At 36.3% G+C, this 23,255-nt stretch overlaps 2 protein-coding genes across 3 annotated transcripts in view; both read left to right on the top strand.

Annotated features, from left to right (window-relative positions):
• The first annotated feature begins 1,607 nt into the window (after positions 1-1,607).
• LOC113091356 (vacuolar ATPase assembly integral membrane protein vma21) lies at positions 1,608-2,901 on the top strand. The gene is made up of 3 exons (XM_026256827.1): positions 1,608-1,792; positions 1,979-2,088; positions 2,250-2,901. Exons 1-3 carry the CDS (start codon positions 1,731-1,733, stop codon positions 2,390-2,392), a joined length of 315 nt encoding a protein of 104 aa, XP_026112612.1. The 5' UTR covers positions 1,608-1,730; the 3' UTR covers positions 2,393-2,901.
• Positions 2,902-9,047: 6,146 nt separating this feature from the next.
• The window catches only part of LOC113091422 (neuronal PAS domain-containing protein 2), a 62,622-nt gene continuing 48,414 nt past the window's right edge, over positions 9,048-23,255 (top strand). Inside the window, exons 1-2 of one of the 2 annotated variants that reach the window (XM_026256941.1) lie at positions 9,048-9,708; positions 20,170-20,247. The gene's annotated coding sequence lies outside the window, so the exon portion shown is untranslated. The remainder of the gene's footprint in view (positions 9,709-20,169; positions 20,248-23,255) is intronic. The other variant, XM_026256939.1, reaches the window with a different exon arrangement.

Here is a 23,255-nt window from a genome sequence, read left to right as displayed (position 1 = left end):
CCGAAAAAGACATTTTGATGCTCTGTGTGTCCATTGTAAATTCTTTGTATATGGATCAATGTTTTGTATATCAGGCAGTGTGTTTCTAAGCAACAGAATTATTTTTTTTTTTTTTTTTAGTAGTAGTAGTAATTTTGTAATAAAGGAAAATAAGACTGGTGCTTATTAAGGTAAAATACAACTGATACATTCATAATTATTGTAAATGAAGTTGTATGTTCTCATTTTTGCAAAAAAAAAAAAAAGATTTTAGTGAAATGCTTTTTAAAAAAAATATCTACTTCATGTTGTGTATTTCCTTACAATCATTTTCGGCATTTCCAGTCTGAGTGGTCTGCATGTAACGGTGCTAAAAACTAAACTATATCTTTGTTTTGTAGTCCTGTCTTTTGTTCTCTTGCTATATCTTGCCACCTAATTGACAGTACTTTTCTTTAGCCCGATTACTTACCTTCATTTATTTCCCTGTGAACAGTACACACTCTTGCTCCTGCCCTTTAGAAAGATGTATCACTTCTCCAGACACTAAAAGAGCTGGCTAAAAGGGGCATGATGATGACCTGATGCAAGCTTCTCTGGAGCAGTAATTTTCACAGAATGACTTGAATGCTTGATGCCCGATGCTCTAGCATTGCCATATCCACCACAGACTCATAAACATGAATGTATTGTCCAGTTCAGTGGAGTAAACGCATACAGTCTTATAATATATAAAAAAGTTCCTTGCAACCATTTTAGTATTACAAAGACTTTCAAAGTTTACTTTGTAGTATTTCCACTACCTTCATTTCAGACTTATGATTTGAAACAAAATGTGCATAGCGATACATCCCCAAAACATGAACTGATTTAGAGATTTTTCTGAAGTTCAGTGGTCCCCCGTCAGTACTCGTGTAGGCTACTACTGGAAACTCGTTACAGTGCTGCGACGCCCCCTAGCGGACATGCGCAAACACGCACACCACCGCTGCGTCCAGAGTTGTTAATTTCGCATATTATAATCAATTTAGAGCTTCATTGTTGTAAAAAAAAAAAAAAAAAAAAAGCACCCGGGTCGCGGGTTAGTTCTTTTTTTTTTTCTTCTTTTTTTTTTGAGGGGGTGGGGGGTCTGGGGGGGGGGGTTAATTAAAAAAAAAATATGGTTTTATTTTTTATTTTTACAATGTTTTTGTAATGTATTAATTATCACGGGCTGTAATAATAATAATAATAATAATAATAATAATAATAATAATAATAGTAACAAGTAGGCATATACTACTAGTAGCCTATATTTGGTTCAAATAGCCAATATTTTAGTAGACTATAAATATGTGGCTATGTTACAACTCCCCTTTGAAGCTGTTGTATTTTTCATCTTTTCCATCTCTCCAATCCTATTCCGTTCACAGGTGATTGGAGATGAGTTTTGTTTCTGCTTTGTTGCAGTTTGCCGATTTTTGTAAAATAACTTATTTTTGCTTTTCAGATAAAAGGGTAGTTTCAGTTTAATATGTTACAAGATCACTTATTAGTGATAAATAATATTGATGATAAATATCGGGCTTGTTTTTGAAGCTGCGGTTGCTTATTTGTCTCGCGAGAGTTGGCGACTGTGTCACGCTTATCCAGATCATGTGACAAAGACCCGGAAAAGCAAATAATTCAAGATGTCGCAAAACGGAATTACGAGCTATTGAGTTCCTATCTCTCTCTCTCTCTTTGTTTTTGGCCTTAAATAAAAATACAGAATGCAAAATTACGACAAGACAGCTGTGGGCTCCATGCCTGCCACCGCGCCTGATTTCAGAGGGTAAGGTTGTCTGTGATTTGTCTATCCTTTCAGACTGCACGTGACCTCACACCAAATCACAATGACTAAGGGCACGAAACTAAGAGATTAAATTGAAATAGTCGATTAATGACTATGACTGTTGCATTTCAGATTATTTAATTTTTATAAAATCTCTTTGTCTCTTTCTTCCTTGCAATCCTTCAGGAATGACGGTTCTCTTGTCTCTGTTCTCAAGACTCTCTTGTTTTTCACGCTTCTGATGATAACTCTACCCATCGGACTGTATTTTGCATCGAAGTCTTTTCTCTTTGAAGGTATTTTGCTTTCAAATGCTGATACTCCCAAAATATTTATTTATTTATTTATTAAAATAATACTATTTAATATACATGTTGTACTACAGCATAATGTATTATGTCCTTAGTTGCTGATTTGCTTTAGTAATTTCTGCTTAATTCTCTTCTTTTCTTCACAGCCTCTCTGGGTTACTCCAGCAATGACAGCTACTTCTATGCTGCCATTGTTGCAGTGCTTGCCGTCCATGTAGTTTTGGCACTCTTCGTTTATGTTGCATGGAATGAGGGATCACAACAATGGAGAGAGGGAAAACAGGATTAAACAGGACTGAAAACTACAGGGAGAGATTGGAACACACACGATAATCATTGATTTTATTCATTCCTGAACAAGAAAATCATAATGGAGTGACACCATCTGTGTGTGTGTGTGTGTGTGTGTGTTTACGTTTCTCCTGAGTATCTAGAGAAGATGCCTGATTTTTTTTTTTCTTCATCTCATGGAATAGTCGAGGTCATCTTTTGCTCTAGCTGGAGGTCAGTCTGTGTTTTTGTGCAGATAAAACACATTGTTCCTTCAGTGTCATATCCTGACCCATCTTAGTCGATTCAATAGATGAATTCAATTCTGAATCAACTGATTTCAAGCTGTTGTAGTCAAACCTAAACCTAATTTTAGTATCTTCCCTGATATTTTTACTCAAACACACAGTGATTGTTTAGTCAGTTGGTTGTTTGAAACTAGTTTGTGTCTGTGTGATTAAGTCAAAAATAATTCCAAGATGGATCATTTCATGTTGTTTTATTTATCAATTAAAGCTGTTCTCTGGAGCTTTCATTTTCTCAATTTTTACCGGAATTGCACACCTTTGAAGCCCCAAGAGTATTGCACTTCTTAGTAGACATTTTATCATTTATAAATATTGTTTAAAATGACAGTTATGAGTGGGGTGAGAGCCAATATGTTGATGTTATGTGTTTTAGATCAATGTAGAAAATATAAATCAATATAAAATCAATCAATACTTCGTCCCCTTAAGGATAATATTAAATAAAATGAATTCATTTTATTACAGCATTTATCAATATTGTGATTTAGATTGATCTATGCCTATAATATCTATATAATTAACTATATAAAAGTACTCACACTTCTACTCAATATAATAATTTTGCATGACTAAATACATGTGTTCTGTCTCGAAGGTTTCAAGCTCTGCACATTTATCAAGTGGAAACTTACTGTAATCATGTTTGACAAGTGAATCAGCCTAAGACTATTATGGGATAGTGATGGAGGCAATGAAATCATGAATATTAAGAGGTTTCTGTATTTCTTAGCCTAGTTCAGGCAAGAGAACATGCCTCAAGGCAACACAAGAAGATGATTACATGCAGAAGTTTGCCAAAGAAGGGATGTGTTTTAATGTAGTTTTGATCAAATTGGAATTCAAAAATTAAATTCCTGCATACCCATTGTTGAGACCATGATAAGACTAGAATACTGTCTTGAGATTAGCCACAAGCTCTACCACACTAATGGCCCTTTTAAACTCAATTATAATATTTGTACCTTAAGCAATGAACAGTTAAGAAAAACAAGGTCACATAAAGGTTCACAATAAACTGAATATATGTTTTATATGTTTCATATTATACAAATAAAAGAGGTCACTGAACCTCTGAGACGGTCTGCATCAAGTTACATAAAATTGCTCCCCCTCCAAGCATGGGTTTGGTTTTCGATGATTTCATGAATCTTGTCCGAATAGATTCTTAAAGCCCTGTTTTTCATCGGTACAGCTGGTAATGGAAGGATTGAGGGCTTTTACACACCTTCTGCTAAAGCAGAATGATCCAGAAAATGATGATGATGATGATTAAGAAACAGAGGAAAGGGAAAAACTGTGAGTTGAATGTCTTGAGGGATATAGCTGGGGAGGGAAAGCAGGGAAACATCCTCGTGGAAATATTGAGAATATGTCTGGGTGGAAGAGGAAAAGGACAATGATTAGAATTTCCTGCTTTCCTCTCCAGGTTTGTCATTTTCTCTGGTCATTTCCGACTACTTTCTCTCCATTCCACCCCCTCATTGAGCTGTGAAGCCCAACTGGGGTACACTACACTACACTACAAAACTACAATGGTGACAGCAGAACTATTGCACTCTAGATAATAGAACAATAGAAATTCATGTTTAAGCAATAAGCTAAAGAGTGTATTTAAACATAACATTTTTGAAAACTTGTAATACAAAAAATGTTTGCAATAATCAATGTAATCAATCAACTGGGTAAGTAAGGGGATAACTATTAGTTTTTTTGGGTTTTTTTTTTTACCCTATTCACCTGCAGTATCTCGCCTTAAATTGGATCCTATGGGTGCCATCAGAATGAGAGTCCAACTAGTTGATTAAAACATTGCAGTATTTGTTTAATTAGAACTGTTTCAGACTGTTTCCACTTATAAACAGTGCTTGATATGTGCAGTTTTCTCTACTGATTCAGATGAGATTAATCACTTGGAAAGCCATATTATGGATAAAGGACTTCAATTTTAGCCAGAAACAGTTAAAAAATGACTTAATGGAGTAAAAAAAATGTTTTGATTTTTTTTTTATTAAAAACATGCAGCTTTTCACTTCACAAGACGTTAATTGGTGGACTGGATTTGTGTGGATTATTGTGAATTATCATGATGTTTTTATCAGCTGTCTGTCTGGTGTAATGCTAAGTTTATCTTCTGTTCCGATTAAGAAACAAACTCATCTTTCATGTTATGTAACTATTCCTTTAGATCCTTTCGATAATCTTTCTAAACATAAAATTTCGCATGGAATAAAAATAACAATCCACTATTAGTGCTGTACAGTGATACTGTACTGTAAACCAGTATCATAAAATAATTATGCAACATAAATAACTATAAAATACATATAAGGTATATTTCTGAGTAGACACTGTCTAAAATATGAAATGTTTTAAAATTACTTTTTAAAAAGTGAACCGAAGTATTGGCGCCATCTAGTGTGGTGTGTGCTATAATTGACCATGATGTGTGTGTGATTCACCTGAACACACCGAGGTCAGAAGAGGGAAATTTCAGCCCATGTATTTCATTATTTCATTGAATTCTTACACTTGAATTCTAACTTTTACTATTTTACTTTCTGAATAATTTTCCTAACATATTTTTGAGTTTGTTGAGAGTGAGGTGATATAGTTAAAGCTCATGAAAGAAACTGAATGACTGCTAGATCTGTTTCCAAAGATGTCACCATTGCATTGATCCCGTAAGTGTGTTAAAGTGTGGACAAAACTGTGTGAATAAACACCTGATAAAATAACTAGATGTGTTTTGTAAACTGACCCTGTCTTCAGGATCAGTTTTCAGACAGATATGCGTAGGTATCCAAGTCTTGAACTTCAGGACCTGCCGGATATTTCTAAAACGGATACACGTTCTAAACATGTCTTGATAACACAGTATCACTAAAGATGGAGATATGAGAGGGAGAGGTCACAGGCTGGTTAATGTTAGTACAGCAATACTTTGTCACATAGATGGGGAGCTTGGAGGAAAAGAGGAAAGACTGAAAAATACAGGTCTTATTAGAAGCAAAAGCAGCTCCACATGGGGGGTCCATTATAGACAAATAGGGCACGGATAGCTGTTATCCAACTGTTCCTCAGACACAGCAGTCATGACCTGAAATCTACCCAGCACATGACAGAACCACTACAAGTCTCTCTTTTTCTCTTTCACTCGTTGCTTCTCCTCACTCCTCCCCAGACACAAAGAGATGACGTAGATAGTTCATCCATTTGTGCGTCATCATTATAATTATTAATCCAGGTCTGTGTGTATGTATCTGTGAGTGTGCATAAGTGCTCGAGTTTATGGGTGGGTATGTGTGTATGTATGAGTCTTCCCCTATTATTCTCTGTGACTCACTCCCGTCGTGTAAACACACATGCAGAGAGGTGAGAGGATGTTGTATAATCCTCCCCATTTCCTGTGTGCATGTGAATTTCTACTGTCAGACAATGCATGACGTCACCGAGGTCAGAAAAGTCTTGACCAGTTCAGACTTACACACATACAACCAACACTCAGATACGTTGCAAACTGTACATAAATCATTTAAAGATCTTATCTAAAATAAATATTACATATAATATTTAATTGACAATTCAGTAATAATAATACTAAAATAAATAATATAAATTGTAATTTTGAATGCATTAATAATAATAATAATAATAATAACAGATTTAATAAGCAATATATCTATTGACGATGCCTGATACACATTGTAGAAAGCTGAATCCAGGAAGAGGAAGTCCATTAAAGATGGTTAGTGTGATGGGATTTCACACTTTGGCTGATGGTCAGTTGGCGCCGTCACTTAATAAGTATAGTAACATAATAAATGAAATGCATTTAATATAGTATTCATATATTTCTGCTCATACTTAGTGAGTAATGCTAAGTATGAGAAACATCTGTACTCAGCTAAGTGGCTCATGGCACAGATCTATTGTAGTACGTCAGTGGGATCTAAAGCAAAACCAACAGGCCAGAAAGTGGTTCAGACATTGCTGAATATTTTTAGTCAAAGTATGAGTCCCGTCTCAACCTGTAGAACCAGAATGCTGTTCCCCAAGTGGAACACATCCGCTAAGTTTCCATGGACACAGTTTGGGCTCTCATCCTGTATTTTGATTGTGCAATAGTAACTAAGGATGATTCACAGACTAGCGACCATTTCCATGGAGACTGGCTTCTCTCTCACATTATCCTGGAATTTTTAGAGCGATCACTTCAAGTTCAGCATGAGAGAAAGAGAGAGAGAGAGAGAGAGAGAAATGAGAGACAGAAGAAAAGAATAATTTTAAACTTCATAGCATAATCCACAGAATCTTATTTGAGGTTGTAAACACATATATCTAGACTGTCTGCGCAAGAGACCTGTGTATGTGCTCAGCATTCAGTGGGAAAGCCATGACAGACTGTTTTATTTTGATTTATGCAATGTCATTTCTGGTCAGTAATGATTTGCTATTTACTAATGGAAAAGACTACTGGTCTAAAACTAGCCACCTTGTCTTTGCAGGCACAGACTTGTATATTTCATGCTGATCTTGGAACAGTAATTATGAAGCTTTTCGTTGAGCTCAGGCTGGTATATTGGCATGAGTCTGCACACGGACTCATTAGGTATTCTGCCAGGGCACTGGGACAGCAATGTGTGCTCTGATCTGTACTTAAACACCCTCTCTCTTCTTCATTCTCTCTTTCTCATGTCTCAATTTCCTTTATCATCTTAATTGATCTTACAGAACTAAAAGTTATCCTGTGATATGCATATGTATGTTTTATACAGCATTCTGCATGATGCCACTGTAATTAGCACTATTATACTTGTGTATACTGTGTGTAAATATGTATATTTTCATCTGTCACTAAATGAATGTTGTGCAGTGTGAAAAAAGGGGGGGAAATACTATAATAATAACGGTAAGTAACATTATGGTAAACATTTTATTTTAGGAGACTTTTATTTTATTATAAGTTATAGATACAGAAATGTTAGAGTTTTAGGGTTTAGGTCATAAACACCACTACTTACCTTATAATTTACAGAGGAAAAAAATACATTATATAGTATTAATAGTTCACCCAAAAATAAAAAACTTTTTATGCATAACACGGGAAGAGATTTTGAAGAATTTTGAAGACTTTTTTTTGCCCATATGTAATGGAAGTCAAATGGGAACCAAAACTGTTTGGTTACCAACATGCTTAAAAATATCTTCATTTATGTTGTAGAGAAGGAAGTCATTCAGGTTTAGAAAGACAAGAGGAGACATTTAGAAAGACAGTTTTCATTTTTTGGTGAACTATCCTTTAAATAAGGCAATCCATGTTGGATTATTAATTCATTTTAAAGAGGAATTCTCCAAATACACTGGTATATTGTGTTGTCTTTTGTTAATGTTTCTTGCGTTCTTTAAATGTCCTCTGTGTTGCCCTGTGGGTATTTTGTGTTTGTAAGGTAACACTGTGCACTGTGTCTTAAATTGCTAAAGAGGTCAAGAATGAGGTTAATGATTAAATTAAGCCATTATAAGTAAGGGCTTTACATTTAAATTAAAAAAAAATTAATTGCTTGTGCATGTCCTTGTGTATGTAGCTGATACGTTTACAGGCTGCACAAGAGTGACTCAGTATGGATCAGCTGTGTGGTTTCTGCCTCGAGACTACAGCTGAATGTCCAATGTTTCATTGAGCAAGCACCGCTGAGCGAACCGTCGGCAGATGGCAATCACTGTCTGACATGACCTAGTTACAGACCACAGCACGATCCAATTAAAGCCCCGCCCGCCCGCTGATCTGTGTACAGTTTGAAAGAAAATCTTTTCACTTCGAAGAATTATGTTTTCTTGGTGTTTAACACACACAAACAATTGTGAATTTAAACGGTTTAGAGAAAAGAAAACCTAAAGTACCAATTTCCTAAAGTAGAAAATGAATGGGGTTCAGTGTATTAATTCTGCAATGATTTTCTGGCTGTCTAGTTTTACAATGTTCTATGAGGGGAACGAAATCTGCATGTTTTGTGATATGCAGGATAATAAAATGCTGAATGAGTACGCTACAGTAGGCTACTTTTTAACATTTGCTGACGTGTTGCCAACTGTCACACTTTTTAAAGGGCGTGAGTGGCGTACTGTTTCCATGGTTACCAGCTCAAACTCAACTAACGTCAGTGTGAATCTTCGGAGACCGCTGTAAATATTAACGTTAGCTCTGAGCAACGTGGTGTGATCGATCTAACTTTTATGCTTGCGGAAACTTTAAAAACACCGTTGAACCATATATATTGGTAAGTTATATAAAACATAAAACCACAACCCCCTAATTGGCATTCAAGCGCGGATAAACTCGTTGTTCCAGATGGGGGTTAGGGGTGAGGCAATATTTCAAGTCATCATTCACAGCCAGAAACTAATAAGTTGGCAAAATACACCTTATGAAACAATATTCCTTACATAACATAACTGCCTACAGAACTCCCACGTCATTTGGGAAACTCGCACGCAACTATGAGATTTGTTTTTAAACATCGTTCACTCAAATGGTATTCGTAATATTCTGCTAAGTCGTACTAAACATAGATTCTAAATATACTAACGAAACCATTTAATTCCACACTAAGAGCTTGCCTCGCTGAGACACGGCCTCCTTAATTCTCCGCCGATGACATTCTCTGGCCGCCGTTCAAGCCGTTTGAGAACGGAGAGGGAGACGGTGGACCGCGCTGGCTGGCGAGCACGCGCTGCGGGTGTGTGCGTTCCCCTCCGCCGGCGAATCCGCCCCCTTCGCTCCTTTTAAGGAGTGACGACGGCTGATGACGTAAAGCGTGAGGTGTGTGCGTTGGAAAATGAACATCAGTGAATGAAAAAAAGGGTCCTGGAAGTCACTCATTGCCCACAGAAACGGTGCCGGTTATGCAACTCGATTGCATGTGTAAGGCAAGGAGGGCAAAAACGCTTTCGGTGTGTCTGTCTCGTCGCTGGAGATTCCTAGCAACTTCTCTGTCGAAGTCAGGTTCTCATTGCTGCCTCTGATTAGGTGAGTACAGTCGGTTGTTGCTTGGTTTAGTTTGTGAAATTAGAGCACACAATAAGAAGTGTGTCAATTTGTTAAAGGCGCCCGGTGCAAGCGCCCATAACGGGTTTACGTATTGCTATGGACGTTTTGGTCGTTCAGTTAAAGTTGCAAAATATAGAACCGTGAGTGTTTGTGCCTTGTGTCGGTACTGACACATTGTTTCATTTTTTTCTGGAAATGCATTTATGTATTTTTTTCCTCTCTGTTACGATGTGGACAATTAATTGATGAGGCCAGTCTCTGTCAATTATTCCTGTACTCTTGTCAATTATTCCTGTACTTCATTCCTGAAATGACATATTGCAGGAATTAAGATATTAACTGTGATATCTATGAGTGTCAGATGGTTGGACAGATTATGTGAGTCTGCATATACATATTAATTCAATGGCCGAGTTGACGTCTCTGTGTGTTTTAATGGAGGTCAAGAGCAACAGCGGGGTAAAATCCTGTCTACTTTATTTTCTTTTACAGCTTATAGGCTGAAGTCATAGATAATAATTTTAACTATGGCGATATGCCTATTGAAAGTTTGAACATAATAACCCTCAAAATAAAAACACTTATGAAAAGATTGCAAGTTATGTAACACATGACTTGAGAATCATGAGCCGGTGGGAGTTACGTCATGCCCTGGATTCGTTGAGAGGAATAAAAAGTTCACTGCTGACGAAGAGTCCTCGGTTACACGTTCTGGGTTTTTTTTTTCTCTCTCTCTCTTTTTATAGTCAGACTCGCCTCTGGTGATACTTTTCATTTTCGCTCTAAAATGACTGATCTCGCTTATTTGCTCATTTTGTGTGTAGTTAATTCGCTGGTGTTGCTAGTTCTGGACAAAGTTAACAAATGGATGCAAGTTAAACATTATTTGAGATATAGGTGACTAGTTTGATTGCGAAGGCTTTACTGTTTGTGTAGTTTGATAACTTTCTAGTTTTATATATAGGTTGTGCCCAACCATGACATGCTTTAAAGGGTTAGTTCACCCAAAAATGAAAATTAGCCCATAAATTGCTCACTCTCAAATAATCCTCTGTGTATATTACTTTATTATTTCAGACAAATCCAGCCTGAGTTATATAAAAAAAATTGGCCTTGATCTTTCAAGCTGTTTAATGCCGCTCAGCGGGGTGTTGCAGTGTTTCAGTCATAGTTAGAATCAAAGGAACAGAAATAAAAGAAAGGTTGTTTTTTTTTTTTGTTTTTTTTTTTGGGGATTTTGTTAATGTTAACAAAAACGAACGAAAAAACAAAAACTAGGTGGGGAAAAAACATTGTCGTTAACTGAAATAAAAATAAAAACAAGGTGTGTATATATATATATATATATATATATATATATATATAAGATAACTAACTAAAACTGTATTGTGTGTTTGGCAAAACTAACTAACTAAAATAAAATAAAATTATAGAGTAAATGTAGTTATAAATGTAAATTTTAAATGCAGCGTATTCGTTACACTGCATTTCCTTTCCCTGCTCTCCCTCCATCTCTCTGTCACTCATGCGTCTCTCTCTCTCTCACACACACACACACACACACACACACACACACACACAGCCCCTCCCCTCTGTGCACATCGCATTTCCATGAAAACGAGTGTTCGTTAGACATTGAAAGCAAATTTGCGAAAGGCTGGTGTCTCGATCCCATGAACACCTTTCCACACTCACACATTAAAAAGTGGTATAAAAATATTGTAAATTCTGAATATAATTTTGTCTGTGTGTTAATATCGACCCGAGAAGCGACTGAGCCTTCTTTAGAAAGTTAACTAGTCGCAAGTTTAAAGAATTGAAGGAGCAGTAGCCCCCAATTATGGTAGGGTAATTCACACTCTGGTTTCAGTCCAAAAGAAGTAAAATAAAAAGCCCCCATCCTTAATATAAAGTGTTTCAGCTCTGAGGGGTGATCAAAGTCTTCCTGTAGCGAATGGATGCATTTTTGTGAGAAAACTGGGTTTCCTTTGCTAAATTAAGGGAACTTTGCCTCCTTGGTTCCTGTTAACAAACGTTGGTTTTCATGGACACATACGTCATAAGCCCGGAGCTGCTTCCATGTACAACTGTTGGCGCAAGCTACATTAAAGGTGCTATATGTACATTTTTGACTCCTACTAAAGCATAAAAATACCATAATATGTTTGCAGATATTTAAAAAACATTTTAAGTTAACATACTTGTTTATCTGAAAATCAATTCTACAGTTAGTTATTCTCCTTTGAAAATGTGAGTTCCGGGCTGGAATGTCGGTCTCTGTTTTGGTTTGTGAAACCTGCTCACTGCCAGTTTACCCAATTGTATTTTTGCACTCCGGGTTGCCAGCTGGCGGAAAAAAACAGTATTTAATTTCATTCATCATTAAGTGCGCTAGTTCCTGTTGGTTTACTCAATCGGGCAGCCTACAATACCTAGTTCAACCACTCGGAGTTAATCCTACATACAGCACCTTCGAAGTGATTAAGTTTAGAACATGTATATATTTCTTACAAAAAGCAAGTGAACACCGACCCGGAGCAGTGGGCAGCTATTCGCTTGTTAAATCTGACGTCACTTGTCACAGCTTCCGTTTCCAAATGCTCTATTAGATGCCACAAGAAAACAACAAAAGTTGTTTATATAAACTCACAATGTGATATAATACTACAGAGAAAGTTATAATGCTAACCTTTTTTACTCCATACCAAAGTCCCAGATAGCCAGACAATGAAAATATAAATGTAAATAAATAAATGTAAAATTATTTGTGTTTGGGATGCTGTGAGCACGGAGACTGTGTACACCGTAAGTTTGAAAGCGTTTAGCTTAAATTATTAATATGAATAAACAGTGCTCATAAACAGCTACTGAGGTCGTATTCTCAAGTGAAGCGAGTTGAGGTTTGGACCCGGAAACAGAGCTTCTTACGTCATCACTTAACAACCGAATATATCGAGCACCCGGGGAGCAACTGGGTGTTCAGTGCCTTGCTCAAGGGCACTTCAGCCATGGGTATTGAGTGTGGAAGAGAGCGCTGTTCATCCACTCCTTTTCACCTTCAACTCCTGCCAGCACCGTGACTCGAACCTGTGTCCTTTGGGTTACAAGACCAACTGATTCTCGCTGTAGTATTGTTGCGACCCCATGTCGTGGAGATGCTGGATGTTTTCTTGTGAAAGCGAAACTACTTGGTTTGGCCTTCCAAAAGAGGACACAACTAGAAATCAGTGGTTAAGTTGTATTTAAAACTCTGTTCCAGAACAGTTCAAACCAAATTCCTCCCACCATTCCTGCTGAAGCTAAACAGTAGATGAGCCTGGTCAGTACCAGGATGGAGATTTATGGGAGAACAAAAGCTGGTACTGTAAGAAGTATTAGTGAGGCCAGCAGATGGTGCTCAACCTGTGTTCTTTTTGTGCCATCATTCACCTAGCGATGGTGACATTCCTGAAAAAAGGCACCACCCTTTAGATAAGATGCAATATTAAAATTATGTCCTGATTCTAAAATTCTAAAAAGTTTCTAAAAAAGGGAAGGGATGTAAACCTGCTGGCCTGATAGCTGCTGGTGTTGGCACCTTATGGCTGTTGCATCATCCAACTTGATGCTGCACACTGCTGGGGGTTGCTCTGTAAAGTGCTTTGGCTTTCTTGAACAAGATTATCAGATCCATCAGATATCAAATTAGACTAAAACCAATGCAGCTGGTTTCAAAACTCAGAGATTTCCCCTGATATTATTTTTCCCTCAATAATTTCTCTCAGTCAAGGTCCTCTTAGATAGTTGTTCCACCGGTTTACTGTCAAGCCTACAAAGAGCAAGAGATTCTTTGTTTCACTTAAACCCTACATTTGTTTTTAAGAATCTCTTGTCACATGTGAATGAAATATTTGACTTCTGATTCTGATTTGCTGCTCAAATAAAAATTGTGTGTGTGTGTATGTATGTATATATGTATGTGTGTGTGTATATATATATATATATATATATATATATATATATATTATGGTGCTGAAAACCGCTCAGTATATATTTTTTTGTAATTTCTTTGATGACTAGAAAGTTATGAAGAACAGCATTTATCTGAAATAGAAATCTTTTGTAACATTATAAATGTCTTCATCATCACTTTTGATGAATTTAAATCCTTGCTAAATAAAAGTATTAATTTCTAGCATTTCTTTCCCCACCAAAAAATAAATAAACACTGTAATAATAATTAAAAATCAAATCAAGCATTAGAATATTGGCATATTAGAATGATTTCTGAATGATCATGTGACACTGAAGAAAGAAGTAATGATGCTGAAAATTCATCTATCTATCTATATCTATCTATCTATCTATCTATCTATCTATCTATCTATATAGTTGCATTAGAATATTGGCATATTAGAATGATTTCTGAATGATCATGTGACACTGAAGAAAGAAGTAATGATGCTGAAAATTTATCTATCTATCTATCTATATAGTTTCAAGTTTATTTGATCTGTTCAAGTTTATTTCAAGAGATCTGTTCAAGAGGGAAATATTGTGAATCAGTGTGTGTCATGGATAATAAAGTTAGCAATTATTAGCTATGTTAGTAATGCAGTGATCATCACCCATTGGCCACTTAATGTAATGAAGTGATTATAAAGCAACTTTGCTTTTTTGTAACTTTGCTGTGCCACATATTGAACCAGATTCATATTAAATGTTTGCTAGTAAATTTACCATTGGTCAAGAAAAGAATATTTGATCGCAGTCAAACAGTCACATGCTGTCCAAACTGTGCAAATAGACATTGGCAAAACCCAGGCTGAGTCTGAAATTGCCCCAATACGCTGGTATAGTGCACTTTTTGAGGGGACAGCCATTTGTAGTGGTGTCCGAAACCACAGTGGACATTCAATCCCATAAAGCACCTCAAAGGCTAGTGTACCTATAGTTGATGAACACTTAATGGCTAGCCACTAGAAAATAGTCATGCACTGTGTGTGTCACGCTGAATGAATTCTGCATGGCGTTCACAGCACTTCCGATACATTCATTGTCCAAATTCACTCACTTGTTTCCATTCACTTATTCATTCAATTAATGTGGAATAGTGAATGAGGATATAAGGGATGGATTCGAATACAGTTGATTCTCCTATTTTCAAACCTTTGAGTTGTTAGAACTTTCCTGGCTCTTGATTGGCTCATCCTGAGGTTGCCAGTCACTGATTAAGTCATTGTTATCTCATCAGAATAATGCAGTTGTACTTTAGAAGGCTTGAGTTTTTTATAGATCTCTTTATCTCTTTCGTGGTGTATGAATGTGGCTCAGTCATTTTCTTTCTTAAGTCTTTTGACTGTTACACTGTAACTGTAAGGACAATTATATGCACTCTGTTTTGCTCTAAATGTTAAATTGTTCTGTGTAAAGGTTCTCATTAGTAGTAAGAAACCTTTGGGTGGTGAGAAACTTGTGTGAGTGTGTGTTAGGTAACGGGACACAGTAGCCACTGCTGTGCTGTTACGGAGTTATTTCACCAGGAAAACTGGGTTACTGGGGCACGGCCTGCAAGCTTCGCCCTAGCACGCAGGTAAGCATGTCATTGTGACTCGGCAGGCAGAAATGGCAGTGAGCTGCTACATCGCCTGAGCATGTTAAAAGAAGAACCAGCCCTTTAAGAGCTCTCAGAGCAGTGGTGAATGTTCAGATCCTTTCAGAAATACAGCCTTGTGAACTGCGCATGAAGCTACAAAAAAAAAGTAGCAGAAAGATAAAAATGGAAGAAAGACCTAGCAAAGACATGCACAGAGATGGAGTGAGAAAGTAAATGAGAAACAAACAGAGAAAAACACAGTTGTGGATTTTGTTTTGGAAAATGGGAATGAGGGGAATTCCCCCTTTGGGTGGCTCTCTTGGTGGGATATTTATAAGTTTAGAATGGAGTTAAGGTATCTTTTAGAACTGTTAGACCTTTTTTTTTTTAAAAAGTTATTGTCATGCCTAAAATGACTTAATGTTACTCAAAGTCATCAAGAAATTAGATCTAGTGCAGTTAATTTTTTGTTGTAGTTTCTTTAGTAAAATCACTAATAAGCCGTTAATATAGCAATATAGAATATCAATAGATGTAAACTGTTATAGCTGTTATATCTCTTCACTCTGAGATCACTCAGTTGTTGTATAAGTTTGACAAATGAATGCAGTGTGAATGATTTCTTCTTAAGGTCTTTTTGGATGAGCTTTTTCATTCAAAGTCTTCTGAAAGCTTCTTATTGATGGGACATAAATGTCACCACAAACACTAGACCCTTCTTTCATCTGCCTCTTTCATTTCTTTTATTGCATATTGCTATATTTTACTTTAAATATTCTTACTCCTGAAATGTCATGTGCCTTTTCCTTCTTATTCCTTTTTTCTTAGTCATTACTTGAGTGCTCTGTCCTTCCTTTGACTCTAATCAATTAGAGTCAAGCTAATCAATTTCTACATTCATGCTTCAATTAGACACACTTTGAGGCATTACTTACATTTCCTATCTTTCTTTGATCTTGCTCTCATTTACATTCTCTAACTCACTCTTCCCCATTAGTAGATGCTAGTCTTGTCAAGAGGCAAACACGAGGCCCTGAGCAGGCTCAGATGAAAGATACAGGCTTTTTTTCACATCACAAAATATCTGCTGAATACTGCAGAATTAAACATGGTTAAATATGTTCAACAGCGTAGAGAGCTAAACGAATATTGTTGGCAGATTTAATTGCATATTCAATTAAAATATGCAAGAGATGGAGAGTGTGTAGAACTTGGTGGTGAGGCAGACTATACAAATGTCATCATCATCCCCATATCAGCAGATGTTCTGAAGATTTCTTATACTGTTAACACATTAAATATTCAAGTAAAATCAGCAATTTAAAAACTACCTGTACAATAAATTAATCCGAGCTGTTGTCTCTCACAAGTGTTGTTTTTAGAAATATATTATTTGACAATATAAAACTTCAATGTTCATTTTTGTGTACTCATTAACACCAGGTCACATATAACAAACGGGCATCTCATATGTCCTTATTTATTTATTTTAGAAAAGATTATGCAACTGTGCAGGTCTGTCCATGACTGATACATGCTCTTTGTTTGGCAAGTGAATATCTTAAATTAATCTGACTTATTATATAATGTCAGATGTTTACACACACACACACACACACACAATCATCTATTCCATTCGAGGGAATGATTGTAGTTTGCCATGAAGCTTTTGTAAACCGCTGTTTCAGGGCATATTTACCAGCTAAATGATGCAAAGACTGATTGAGAAGTTGATAAGAAATTATGAATGAAATCTACAGTGGTTTAAGCCAGAGGCACTGTCTTTATTTTCAATGAAAGAACAAAGCATCCTTAAAATGCGTTCAGATTCACTGGATCCATATGCCATGTTGTTCTCATTACATTTACATTTATGCATTTATTTAGCAGACACTTTTATCCAAAGTGACTTACAGTGCATTTCAGGGGCGTGTCTAGGGGGAGGCTGGGGGAGGCAATGCCTCCCCTAGGATAAGCCCTGCCTCCCCTGAGAAATGATCTGTCCCTCTGATGATAAATTAAAACTTTAAAGTGGATTGTTTTGTGCATATTTTTTCATAGCTTGCAGATGGGTCTGATCCAACAAAAATCCAGTTTTGCGCTGTTTGACATTGCGCGCGCTTCGGGGGTACGCGCTCAGAAAAAGTGCATCATGTGAGAACAGAACGCTAATAGAAATGTTTATCTCGCAGAGCTTTAAAGCAGTGGCGTGTCCAGAAGTGTGGCAAAAAATTAGATTTGTCAACCCTAAACAGCGTATGGGATCGAAGTGCATTGACAGCTGAACAGCTTGATTTTGTCCTCGATTTCTGCCGAGGGTAGGATGTTAATAGTTTTGGTTGTGGGTGATAAAAATGTCTCCACAATCTGCTTTCGAAGAAATATCGTTGCATTGTGTGCTGCGCACATTCTATCAGCTGCAGTTCTGGCCCAGCGGGATTAATATACTGCGACATACATTAACATCACAGTTAACTCATTCACATTTTTTTTGCATCTGTTTAAATCCTTACTGGTTATTTAAACGTTTAATTCGTGTCCTTTTCTGACGTGTGTTTTTTCTGAGCACAACGCGCGGCCCGAAAACGAAAAAGCCCTTCGAACTGTGCCTGATTACTAAGTTATGTTTTGTGCTAATACTGTCAAAACACACAAGGTTTATGTATAGACTCATATGTTTAAAATGAAAGTAAACAACTGAAAGAAACAGATGCATATCTGAATATTAGAGGTGCGCAGGTCTTAAAGGGACAGTAGGCTACATGCTGCCGTGTGAATTAAAGGCATAGATCACCCTACAATTTTATTTGTCATTGTTTATACACTCACATGTTGTCCAAAACCTATATTAACTTCTTTCTTGTGCTGAAAGCAAAATAAGATATTTTGAAAAATTAGGATAACCAAACAGTTGCTGGTCCACATTGACTTTTATAGTACGGGGAAAATTACTGTGGAAGTCACTGTGAACCAGCAACTGTTTGATTTTCCACCTTCTTTAAAATAGAGTTTATGTTTAGTAGAAGAAGGAAACTCATTCAGATTTTTTTTCCTTCACTATTTACATTTTTGGGTGAATTATATGTTAATGAAACAACAAACACACAGAGAAAAATCAATACTCTATACTCTTGACTGAAAAACTTTAATTCAGCTGCTTTAATAGGAATCAGTGTATATAGTTTTTATTTTTATATTTGTTCATAAAATTTTTTAAATGCTCCTGCTAAATACACCCCTTGTACCTGAAAATTAAGCACTTTATTTGTATAATATCTGTATTTGTAATGTTTATCTTTGTTCTCATTTTTTAATAACAAAGATAAAATAATGACAAAGATTTTAATCCATGCACTTTGGCCTAGATATCGGACACACTCTTTCATATTTTGTTACCTTAAAAGGCTTTAAATAGGGAAATTAGTTTGGCTCTGATGCTCAAACAGCTTGCAAAACAGAAAAACCAACATGACAAATATCATGATAAAATCATGGTATTTCTTAAAAAAAAAAAAAATTTGTTCGATTTTTATTATATCACCCACCCCTGAGGGAGACCAAACCCATACAGACTCCAACCCCCCATAAAATAAAAAATAATATTTGCCTATGGCAAGCACCACTAATAATAAATAAAAAAATAAAACTATATTTAAAAAAAGTTATGTTGCCTCTGCTAATCATATCATTCTTGAAATTGTTATAGTTTTACAAAAATAGCTTTTATTTCAACTCTCTAAATCTCTTGACACCCTGTAGCCTAATATATTTCTAGGCCTACGTGTTTACATTTATTCATTTAGCAGACACTTTTATCCAAAGCCACTTACAACCACAGAATAACATTCAAATAATGTTCTCGTACTGTTCAAATGAGCATATCAAAAAATTCCAATTTTTTACCTGGGTCCGCATTCACAAAGAAACTTATAAGAGGCTACAAGTAGCTCCTAACAGGCGAATTTAAGAGAAACTCCTGCAAATAATGACTGCTAATGTGTTTTACTAAGAGTAATTCACGAAGCATTTCAGCCCTAAAAGTAGCATCTACTTCTGGACCAGCTTAAAAGAAGAAACAAATTAATTAACCTCCTGTCTATACAAATGTGAAGATTCATTTAAAGAACTATCTTGTCCTTCTCGGTAACCTACTTGTGTAACACGTCTTCGCACAAGCAAACACCTGTCACTCATTATCAGGCAAACACCATGATCTGTTATATATATGAATCTGTCATATCTGTTGACCTGGTTTAACTTTTATGTGATAGCCCTATAGTCTAATAGGGGCCCTGTGCCTATCTCTGGGTTCCTGGCTTAGAAAAAGATATGCATTAAAAAAGATTGTGTGTAATATAGCTTAATTTTGTGCCGATATTTTCAATTGTCTATGTTGCCCCCCCAAACAAGCCAAATGCCCCCCCAAACATGACATCCTGGTAACCCCTCTGGTGCATTTGTTTTAGTAGTATGTGTGTTCCCTGGGAATTGAACCCACAACCTTTTGTGCTGCTAACACGCAATGCTCTACCACTGAGCCACAGGAACTCTGCTCTGCTACTTTTTATCTATTTATTCATAACATCATAAATGGTACTTCTAGTCTAAAAGTCTTTGAACTTAGTCATTGCTATGCTTAGAGATAACTACCTCTCTTTATTGGTGTAATAAATGAGATATGAAGGTTAAAAGCTGGTGCTTAATGTCTACAACCACCCCCAGTCATTATTATAAATTCCCTGATGAGAAGAGAGCTCATCGATAATGTACTCTGCTGCAAGGCCAGAACCATGCTAAGAATATCTCAGTTGTGCTTCATTAGTTTCCTTATGCTTGTGTGTTTGACCCACATTTCTTATTTGCAGTGATCACACCAAAGTGCCAGCACAGAGCAGGATGTGTCACGGATTTGGGATTAGGTCACTGCTACCACCATCAGCCATGTTTGTATTTTGCATTACTCACCGTCACTGACTCTTGGTCATGCTTGTTTTATGTTTGTGGACGCTTTTGTCACTTTAAGGTGTTTGAATGTTAATTAATTTTCTACGTACTTCATTAAATATTTATGTCAGTGATGCAAGATTTACATTAATACTGAAATAATGAAGACAAATTCAGTCAGTTTTGAGGATCTGCTTTTATTTTATCAAAAACAGTGAAATTATTACAATTAAAATAACTGTTTTCTATTTTAAGATATTTAAAAAATGTTTTTCTATAGTGGCAAAGTACAATTTTTAGCAGTGATGCAGTTTTTAGTGTCACATGATCCTTCAGAAATCATTTTAATTAGCTGATTTGGTGCCCAAGTAACATTCTTCGAATCAGTGTTGCTTAGTATTTTTGTGTGAATCTGAGGAATATAAAGTTTGAAAGAACAGCGTTTATTTGAAATAGATGCCTTTGGTAATATTCTAGATGTCTTTACTGTCATGTTTGATAAATGTAATGCACCCTTACTTTCTGAATAAAATTTTTAATTGTGTTTGATTATTTTTATTTATTTTTTACTGACCCTAAATTTGGAATGGTAGTTTATGGTTATATTTCTCCCCTTGATTCATCCTGATCTCAAACCGGACAGAGATGCCCAGTCAGAGCCCTTTGGGGATGTTAGTGGCTGTAGGCAGTGTTGGGGCAGATAAGTCTCTCTGAGCAGGGATTTAATGGCCGTAGAAGGTCTTGCGGGGCAGGAGCAGCTGTACTGTGGCAACATGATTACACTAAGTGAGTGGAAGTATGCTGCATATGACTGTAGAGAGAATGTCTGGTATTCATGTCTCTCTCTGTAACCTTCTTATGGTGACATACGCAATATTCAGCGCACGATTATATAACCACTCGTACAGACGTCATTCTCTGCTCCAATGCCTCCCCCCCCTCCCATTGCTGCCCTCTTCTTTAAGTGCTCTCTTTCTGTTTCTCTTTCCCTCTAGGTCTCTTTCTTATCCCCTTCCACTTCCCCCAAGCCTATGTTTTTCTGCTTTTTATGTAATTTGCCTATTTGTGCATGAATAAGGGACATAATCATTCTCCCTCTGCTTTTTTCTACGTTTGTCTCTCTTCTTTAAGTACAAGTGTCTGTGTGTGTTTGTCTGTGTGTGGGTTTGTTTGAGCACGTTGCCTCAGAAATACATTTGGTAAACCTTTATATAAAGTATTGTCTTATAAGAAATCATCAAAATGATGCCGTGTAAGACCGGCTGGAGCCATAAAGGAAGTCTTAAAGGGGGGAGGACTCAAATGTTCCTTGATGTTGTAAGATAAAATTGCTTTATGAGCTTCATCTAGTCCTTCCTTAGACCAAAAAGAACATTTAATGAAATTAAGCTGACTAAAAATGACTTTTTTCAGGGTAATAGATATGGTGAATGATGTCATGAAAACTAAAAAAAAAAAACTTTAATAGAATTATAAGTGGGAAAATGTGGTGATAAAAGCATGACCCTTTAAACAGACTGATCTCCAGCTGTGATTAAGTTCTGTATCTGATTACACTTGCTGAAGCACTTACTACAGTCAACTGAAAATCTGCATGTGTGAGTGTGCATGTCATGCATGGACGAGTGTTTCAGGTTAAGACCTTTTTTAACCATGAATATTCATCTCTTGGGCTTGAGTGGGGTCTTGTTTCTGTGTAAGCATGAGTGTTTATTTTTCCAGGTTTGTAGGTTAGTCTTATTATTAACACTGCTTTAGAACGTCAGTGTCTGTTCAGGTTAAATCTATTCCTGTCTAGGCTTAATTTCATTAGTGTTTGACGGGTGCTGGTTGCGTAGCATTTGAGCATTTCATCTTTTTTTTGTGTGTTAACTTTTATGGCTGATTCATGAATATTTAGCACCATCACAAATTTGCCCTTAAGCAAAACAATGAAGATTCTATTTTTTTTATTTATTTATTCTCATTTACATTAATCTCATGCAGTGTTGTAGATTAATTCAAAATCAGTTAGACCTTACTATATATTTTTAGGGCAGTTATCGCACAGTAAAACCAGACATAGAGCTTGGGGCCAGCACGTATTTATTATAATAAATAAATGTATAATTCTTAAAAAATATATTTGATGTTAATTAAATGTAGGAGGAAATTTATCTCCATTTGCACTTTCTTGAATAAATGTGTTCAAAAGTTTGGGATCCTAACATTTCTTAACATATAACCTAAGACAACTGTTTTTTTATTTTAATAGGGATGCATAATTAATTGAAATAAAACTGAAATCACAGCATGGGTTGATTGAACAGAATAGCATTTGGCATCTACACATTGTAGGGCCTGAAGATGTTCTGCTGTACTCTTTGTGCATGCCATAAGTGCTTTGACTGACCTGAGAAACATTTTCCCCTTGAATATTTAAGCGGTTAATGTTTCATGCATTCAGAATTGTTTACACTCTTAAAGAGTTGGATTCTCATGCTAAGCATGGACAAAGTAAAAAAAAAAAAAAAAAAACATGTATGAAAGAGTATTTATGTGCCAAAAATCGTACTTCTGGGTCTTTACAAGTTTTGGACAATTTTTTTTTTTTAGATCGTGGTACATCATGATGTAGATGAGGGTGGAACTCCTTATATGGGCATTTCTCCTGGAAGATCGTGCCTGTGCACACCTTGACAAGATAGAGGGCGAGAGCGAGATCACGCCTATCAACGCGCTTCATTAGGTTACAGCGCTGCATGGGACTTGCTCTGGAAGAATGTCTCAAATCCAAAGACGTGTGTTTTTGGTTGTAAGGAAAAGATAACTTTGTTCGGTTTTCTAAAGAACCCAGCGTTATGTAAACAGTGGATACAGTTTGTTTTTCTGGGGCAGAAATGCAGTTTCACAAGTGTGTTTGTTGATGAACGTTTTATAATCAAAGACCAGTTCTATGCTGGATTTGCACATTGTTTAAAACTAAAAGATAGAGCAGTCCCGTCTATAAAAGATCCCAGCAACATAT

Source organism: Carassius auratus, unplaced genomic scaffold, assembly GCF_003368295.1.
Source record: "Carassius auratus strain Wakin unplaced genomic scaffold, ASM336829v1 scaf_tig00214183_4049273_7079891, whole genome shotgun sequence".
NCBI classification, from domain to species: domain Eukaryota; kingdom Metazoa; phylum Chordata; class Actinopteri; order Cypriniformes; family Cyprinidae; genus Carassius; species Carassius auratus.
The sequence above is the reverse complement of the archived record's forward strand: the minus strand, read 5'-3'. Positions and strand labels throughout refer to the sequence as shown.

Excerpts from the sequence above, each read along its gene's own strand:
- LOC113091356 (XM_026256827.1), top strand. The coding sequence starts at position 1,731 with ATGCAAAATTACGACAAGACAGCTGTGGGCTCCATGCCTGCCACCGCG. Across the intron at positions 1,793-1,978 it reads ACCGCGCCTGATTTCAGAGG|GAATGACGGTTCTCTTGTCT; the intron begins GTAAGGTTGTCT and ends GCAATCCTTCAG. Across the intron at positions 2,089-2,249 it reads GAAGTCTTTTCTCTTTGAAG|CCTCTCTGGGTTACTCCAGC; the intron begins GTATTTTGCTTT and ends TTTTCTTCACAG.